Source organism: Hordeum vulgare, chromosome 7H, assembly GCF_904849725.1.
Source record: "Hordeum vulgare subsp. vulgare chromosome 7H, MorexV3_pseudomolecules_assembly, whole genome shotgun sequence".
In the NCBI taxonomy this organism is placed as follows: Eukaryota; Viridiplantae; Streptophyta; class Magnoliopsida; order Poales; family Poaceae; genus Hordeum; species Hordeum vulgare.
The window spans coordinates 24,805,723-24,813,529 of record NC_058524.1 but is presented as its reverse complement, the minus strand read 5'-3'; the positions used below and the strand labels follow the sequence as shown (position 1 = coordinate 24,813,529).

Sequence of the window (7,807 nt, the reverse complement as noted above, 5' to 3'; positions counted from 1 at the left end):
TTTTTTCTTACAGTTTTTGGATTTCGAGTTATCTTCAATAATCAATTTGAAACGGTTATGGCCATACGAGATTCAAAACCAAGCAAAACTTCAATACAAAGCAGTAAAATATAGTACTCCCTCTATCCTGAAATAAGTGTTTTAACCTTAGTATAATCTTATGCTAGAGTTAAGACAATTATTTTGGGACGGAGGGAGTAATGCACAGTATAGTTCGATTTTGTTTTGAGAATACGATACAGTATAATTTAGTGAGACTGCGAAATATTCTGCTGGGAAAAAAGACTCCATAATGTTTGTTCTTTAATAATGCAAAAAATCGTACTCTCGAAAATAATGCAAAAAATGAAAAATGGTTCGTCCATCAGGCCTGCTTTCTTCGTCGGTTCGGCCCGGCCCGGCCCGGTTTAGTCCGCAGCACCACCACTGAACTCCCAAGGTCCAAACCCTCGCCGTCCTATCTCTCCTCCCTTCGGTCCGCCCGTCGCCCGATCCCGCCGGCCGCCGCTCACCGGCGGCAACCGCCTACCCACCTGCCGCTCTCGGCCCCCGAGTCCGCCTCGCGCCCCAAGCATCATCCAGCCCAATCGATCGAGCCCTTCGCTCGCTCGCTCCTTCCCCATCAATCAAGGAGCGAGGGGCAGCAGACGGCGGCCATGGGCGACGACCTCCGGCTGGACCTTGACAAGCTCCCCATCAAGCGCCTCGAGGCCATCGACGAGGCCGGCAACGAGCACTACCCGCCGTAAGCCAGCCTTCCTCCCCTTCCCTCCCCATCCCCCCTTCCCCTCGCCTCACTCCTGATCCAGACCCACCGGGCGCAACAGGGACACCAGCAGCGAGGAGCAGCGGCTGGCGGCCATCCGCCGGGTCGACTTCTCCTGGGTGGTCGAGCGGGACGCCAAGAAGGCCAAGAAGGCGGCGGCAGAGGACGCCGCCCAGAAGGCCTGGCCCTGGCAGGGCCTCCACGAGAGCCTGCAGCTCGCGCAGCAGGAGCTCACCGTCGTCCTCGACCTCATCTCCACGGTCCGTCCGCCGCGTCTCTCGTATGTGATGATGTCTTGGTTATGATGGATGGATAGCAATTGACAAACAATGCAGGTCGAGGCGAACGACACCGTGGCCGTCGCCACCATTTCCAAGCCCAGGCCGCTGCCGGACGAAGTCCTCGTCGACACGGCCGTCTCCGCCGCCACCAAGCTCCAGCGGCTTCGGGTATGTATGCCCCTGTACTAGAAACCAGTAGAGCATCTGCAGCCAATTAGTTGAAGAGGCATGGAGTGAGACTCATGGGATTTTTGTAACTTGCCAGTAAGAGGAGTGGAGTGAAATAAACTGCAGAACAAAAAGAAATGTTTTGTGTAGTTCATGCTTGAACCTAAACCACATACCCTAATTATTATGCTCCATTTCGCAATCTCAGCATCTGGGACGGTATTTCAAACAATCGGCAAAGACGATGCAGCAGCAGTTCCAGAAGGAGTCTAGGTTCTACGGCTCATTGATCAGGTTCGTCTTGTCGCAGGGATTGCGGATTCCAGGTATCATCTAAGTAGTGATGCTTGTGCCATAATCAGTGCTGTTGGCTTTGGCAGGTTGCAGCAGAACTGGAAAGTCAAGAGGCAGCGTGGGAACGCTCCAGGAATCAACAGCTTCATGTTTGATGTGGTTGACACTTCTCAGTTGGACACGGCAGCGATGCCCCGGATGTCGTCATTGTCACTGGTTCCGATCGACCAGGACTCGTCGGGCACTTTGTCTGTACAAGTCCCGCAAAAGTCGTGCCGTTTCTTGAGCCTTCAGTTCCGCGGGGACAGTGCCAACGGCCCAGAAAGCTACGCTTGCAGAACAAAAGGTGTCTCAAGCACCACTTCTTCTGCAGCGGAAGATGATGCGTTGGAGGATGATGATGTCAATAAGTCTGTCAAACAAGCACATTCCATTCTTCGCAATATCCACAAGTCAATATTTGAGGAGCAGGTAGGTTGTCTAAATGCTTATGAATTATTGCAAAACTTTCTTTTTGGCCAACAAGAGATCCATGAAAAATAATTCCTGTGACAAAATATGCTGTCTCCTGTCATTTTTATCTATCATACCACCTCGCGCTTAGCTTAGTGTATGCCTCTGTAGGTATTGGATATGGTGATCCGTGAGACGTTTGTCCAAACTCAAGGTGTCAATGTAACTGGAATGCGTGAGGATTTTCTCCAACTAGCGATTGGCGAGGAGAGTTTGTTGTGCCTTTCGCTTGTGAATTCTGGACAGGATAGTGACTCAGAGATAGCAGGCCATGAAGAGCACAATAATTCAGAGGCGAATCTTGTGCTAGCCACCACCAATGGGAAGCAGGAGCCTTTGAAAATGGATACCTCAGGGTTTCTTAACCCAAAAAGTCTGGAGATTTACTTGCTACACCTGTTCCACGAGAACATTCTCAGAAAAGTCAGGGAGAAATATCGTAATATTGTTCGCTACCAGAGTCCTGCTCAGACCGCAGAGTCTGCAGGTGAAGATTGTGGCTTGCTAAGTCATTTCTGCATGACAGTGGCTCATAAGACATTTTCAAAAAAAGTGCAGCTGGAGCTAGAGAGTGTGGTATAACTACTATTATCTCTCCGTTCATCAATGCTGTATACATACCATGGGTGTGGTAGATTGGTGTTGTAACTTCCTTTTTACCAATGCATGCAGGTTAGCAGGGTTCCGTATCTCCAGCTGCGGTCCCTTCCTACGTGGCACTCTCGAACTTCTTCCTGGTCTCTCTGCTTAAGAGTCCCGCAACCCATTTTGGCTGCTGATCGGCCCATGAAGCCTTCGGACAATGGCGAGCCCAAGTACAAATCTTCCAGGACACAGTTCAACACGAAGATTGTCTTGAAGGATGGCCAGATAAGTTTATTGGGTGAGGGTTCTCCGAGCATTGCTGGGTCGTTGACTACGAAGCCCTCTGACGGTTATCTAATAAACAGTTACAATTGTGACTTGGAGGATCTCCCAACGATGGTTCTGCAGCAGGTAAACTTGTGATAAATAAAACTTTTTAAGTCATTATCCTTTATCGCTGATATGCACTGGATTCATTTATTAACTTTATTTACTACTGTCTGTTGGGAGTATTTCTGATTCAGAAGGTTGAAGCATCAATTGTGCCAGGATAGCGCATGAACCACTTGACCATATTATAATCAAGACTTAGTAAATCCATTGTTGTCCTATGATTGACTGCAACGGTTGTTATTCAGTCCTTTGCACTTCTTTACTGTTTGTACATTGGGAAAGCCTTCCACTGAATGTATGTGTCCATCAACGTATGCGAATAGTTAGTTTGGCTAGTCGGAATGTTGAGTTCAGCCTGATTTCCGTTCCGAGAATAGGTACAATGATACGTCTTAGGATCATTGCCACCATGCATCCATATTTAGAAGTTAATACCATCTCCGCTATGTATACACATGCATATAAGAGAAGTCCAGAGGCTGAGATTTTTTCAACTGATTGGCGTCTTTATGCGCATCTCTTTGGGACCTACTTCACTGTGAGGTGCTGAGTACATTGTCTGCACATATATCTGCAGGTTGCGAGCCAGATAATAAACTGGCTCCACGAGGAGGCTTTAGTCCTGGGGATGAGCGTGACTCGGGATTTCCTGTGCCTCTACTTCGACCTGGAGCACGGTGATACGCTGGGCCTGGTGGCGCACGTGGACCCGGACGATGAATATGGGTGCATCTCATGGTACCTGACTGTCGACCACCCGGCAGAGGAGGACGGGAAGGCACCGGCAGCGGACGACCCTTGGGCTGAGAAGCGCAGGTTCCTGGGCTACCTGTCCCTGGAGGTGCTCTACTCCACCCTACTGGACCTCATCAACCTCTGCGGCACCGGCGCCCGCCCAGTGAGATGATGACAGAAGTGTGCTGCAGTGCTGGATTGTGTGTTGTGCGATGGTGTAAGCGCTGGCTGTCTTTGCTGCCCTTGGGTGCCTTGCTTGGTGTACTGATGCTGGGCGTGTAGTTACAAGCTCGGCAGCCAGCTGAACTTGATACACGGCATTGTCTCCTGCCTCCGTTCTCTGGAAGCACCACTGCACCGGGACGAAAGCTGTTGTTAGCCAATAAAAACTGCTATTGTTTTTATTTTGGCTGTGGCGCTCTGACCAATCTGGTAGACTAAACAGTTATGTTTTGTGACACCCGATACTTATGCCATGTTATTGTTGCAATGAAATTTTTTTTCTATTGTCCCTTGAAATGCCTCACTTTCATATCATGCTTACTTCACTGTCAATGGCTTACTAACTTGTATCTCTCTTATGAGAGGTGAAGTGAAATATATTTATTTGAGCCTGCTACTGGTAAGATTTCTTACCTTCAAATTAGCATTTGAAATTATACTATTGATGTATATTGATAGAAGTAGTGGTATTTTAACTGGGGTGCTTAATGCTGCATTATCGTCCTGCTACGTGTCTGTACAGATGCCCTCTAATCAAGTGTGTCATTTTGCGAACCAGCTGTATGAAAAATCATGTATCACAAATGTTTATAACTTCCCAAGTTAAATGAAATTTGCAATTTTATTATCCCCTGAGATGCCTCAGTTCCATGCCATGCTTACTCTACAGTTAATTGCTTAATACAGTAATTCATATCCGAGCTTATGGAAGTTATAGGGTCTTTGTAGTGAAATCTATTTATTGGAGACTGCTGGTCCTGTACATAAGGCTTCTTACCTTAGCATTTGAAATTGTACTGTTGATGTATATTGATACAAGTGCTGATGCAAAGAAGTAACTATATGAAAGAATATATGTAACTGCCGTTGCCGCTGGAAGGGGAAGATTTCATGGCTCGGTTGGCGCTATTTGTTGGGATCAACAGGGTGGATTCCTGGGCGCGTCGGCGCTTGTTTTCCCAGACATATCGGACCCGGGCACCCTGGAGGCCCTCTCCATAAGGGAGTCGTCCTAGCGGACGATCTATACGAGGGGAAAATTCAAGTTGCTTTAGATTGCAAGGAGCATACGGCGATTGTTCATGAAATAATACAACACAAGTCTACTTTTCTTATTTGTAATATTAGTCATGAATTTGGAAGGTCTATTGTCGAGGCTCACATACTCACGAAACACGTTTTATCCCTAGTGGTTGGCTGCCATGTTTGGTTAGGCGAACCCAATGCTCTTAATTCTGTCCTTGTAAACATTATGACGAATGAACAAAGCTTCAGAGTATATCTAAAAAAAAGGGTACGTTGAGAAGGTGCTTCATATTAATAAAAGTGCTAATCATTGTTTTCAAATAACACAGGGGATGTAGCTCAGATGGTAGAGCGCTCGCTTAGCATGCGACCCCACTTCTCCATTACTTGTTTTCTTTCAGTTCTGAATACTCTAGAGCGCCAGTTCTCCTACTGTAAAGGAAAGATGCATCACCAAATGAGCGCATCTGGTGTAGTGGTATCATAGTACCCTCCCACGGTACTGACCAGGGTTCGATTCGCTGGATGCGCATTTTTTATGTGTTCTTATATCTTTTCCCAACTGTCACCATGACAGATCTGTGAATTAGCAGGCCACAACATGCTGAAGAAGATACTACTAGCACACATCATGGTCACAGAAGCAGTAGCACCAGGAAAGAAAGGCCCCAGTTAGCAACACTTACAAAAACCTTTTTCCCTGACTGGTCAGCCTGAGCATTCGGGTATTTTTGTTATTTCGGTTCGGGTATTCGAAAATGGAAATCAAAATTATTTCTGTTAGAAAAATACCCGAACCCAAATTACCCAATATTTCGGTTCGGGTAATTCGGGTATCCAAAATACCCAAAATATTCCGAGCATACATCAACTTTTAATATGAATAACTCGGATAGTATGAGTATTTTTGGTAATATGAGTATTTTAGTTAGTATGGGTAACAAGTTAGTGTAATAATAGCATAACATTTTTGAATAGCATGAATAATTTTGGTAGTATGGGTATTTTGGGTTTTCCACACTAGAACCCGAACCCTAACCCAAAAACCTAATAGTCAAAAAATGAGAACCGAACCCTTACCCGAATTACCCGATAATTCGGTTCGGTCCGGGTTCGGGTACCCAAACACCCAGGGTGACCGACTGGTGAAAGCCAATCAACCAAAGCTCATAACTTATTCCTACCCAGTTGCCAAAATCAGTAGGACCAAAGTGTGCATTCAACATGAAAGATCCCATTATTAAGCACAGAGAAGGGATTGTCCAAACTAAAACTACTAACCATCTCAACGACTAAAGTGCAACCACTCCTTAGTAACAACAAAAACTGAAAGTTAAAAAGGGGCGAACGTTGTAAAAGTTGTATATAGCATAGACCCACCATTGTTTCAAACATTAACATGATGTACACCATGTAACGGTCACAATATAGCATAGATACATCGTATAACTCTTCAGTTTGCAGTTAAGAAGACTTCTTACTCCTTAGTTGTTGTCAAACTTCACATGTAGGAGATACAGTGAATCCTTAGGTCATTAGAAATCCGAATACTGAAAATCAGTGATGCCATGGCTGTATGAAATGCACTGAAAGCTATATTTTGATTGGTTTCTGATGATAAAAATCGGTTGTGTTCCCCCCTGCTCCAGAAGAAGCAAAGCACCGTAATAACCTGGTCCCTTTTTTTACGAAAAGGCAGGGCCACTGCTGTTCATTGCGAGTAGGAGAAGTAAAAAATTACAAAAACAAGATTAGAGAAGGGGGGAATGGGGTTAGAGATACAACAGAAGTACATCAGTCTGCTCTACCTGAATCTTCTGGAACACTTGTGTGGGGGCAGCAAAGCACCGTAATAATCTGATCAATATAGACATGGTGTTGCTATAATCTAGTTCAACTGGATAGGAATATGTCATATAATAACTCTGATACATGGTGACGCTGTTGCAACTATCTGTCAAAACATTGCACGGCCCAAAACCCATTGTTCATGGTCAGGTACGTCGAGAAGGTGCTTTGCTCGAATAATTATGCTAATTAACATTAATCAACAAGGGGATGTAGCTCAGATCTCCATTTCTGCTTTCTTTTTTTTCATTCGGTTGCAGGTCTGAGTACTCTAGAATCCAAATTTATGATTACCAAAAAAGGAATTAATCATGAAGCGCATCTAGTGTAGTGGTATCATAGCACCCTCCCATTCACTGGATACACATTCCTTATTTTTATCGTTTTTCCTCTAGTAATTTCACCATGTTTTCTAGATGTAATGGGAAGCATCTGAATTAGCATCTTTACCTCGTTCATGAGTTTTTCCTACAAATATAAAGGTGTCACCGTGCCATCTGACCGGTCTTATCGCCAAAGTTTTAGATAAAGATGAACTAGAAATTAGCACATTTTTCTAGGCCTTTTTTTGGCGGAGGGGGGGGGGGTGTTTAAAGAAACGGGACCAGTTTTCACTATGATGAACAAAAACAGAAAGACATGAAAAATAACTCCGGGCAACACAAAATCCTGGTTATAGTAGCTAGCAACATGATACGTCTCCAACGTGTGTGTGTGTGTGTGTATATATATATATATATATAATTTTATGTTATTGTATTATCAATCTTGAATGCTTTATATACATTTATATGTTGTATTATATCTTTTATGGCAACTAACCTATTAACCTAGTGATGAATGCCACTTGTTGTTTTCTACGTGTTTTTGATTATGCCACTTGTTGTATATACATTTTGTCTTTTCTTTTTTTCAGTTCTGAATACTCTAGAGCGCCAGTTCTCCTACTGGAAAGGAAAGATGCATCACCAAATGA

The 7,807-nt window shown here is 44.7% G+C and overlaps 1 protein-coding gene across 1 annotated transcript; it reads left to right on the top strand.

Moving 5' to 3' along the window:
* The first annotated feature begins 448 nt into the window (after positions 1-448).
* Positions 449-4,247, top strand: LOC123407610 (mediator of RNA polymerase II transcription subunit 17-like). Its single transcript, XM_045100774.1, has 8 exons — positions 449-745; positions 828-1,026; positions 1,102-1,215; positions 1,424-1,509; positions 1,596-1,980; positions 2,134-2,598; positions 2,695-3,018; positions 3,578-4,247. The coding sequence occupies exons 1-8, from the start codon at positions 657-659 to the stop codon at positions 3,905-3,907; spliced, it is 1,992 nt and encodes a 663-aa protein (XP_044956709.1). The 5' UTR covers positions 449-656; the 3' UTR covers positions 3,908-4,247.
* Positions 4,248-7,807: the final 3,560 nt, after the last annotated feature.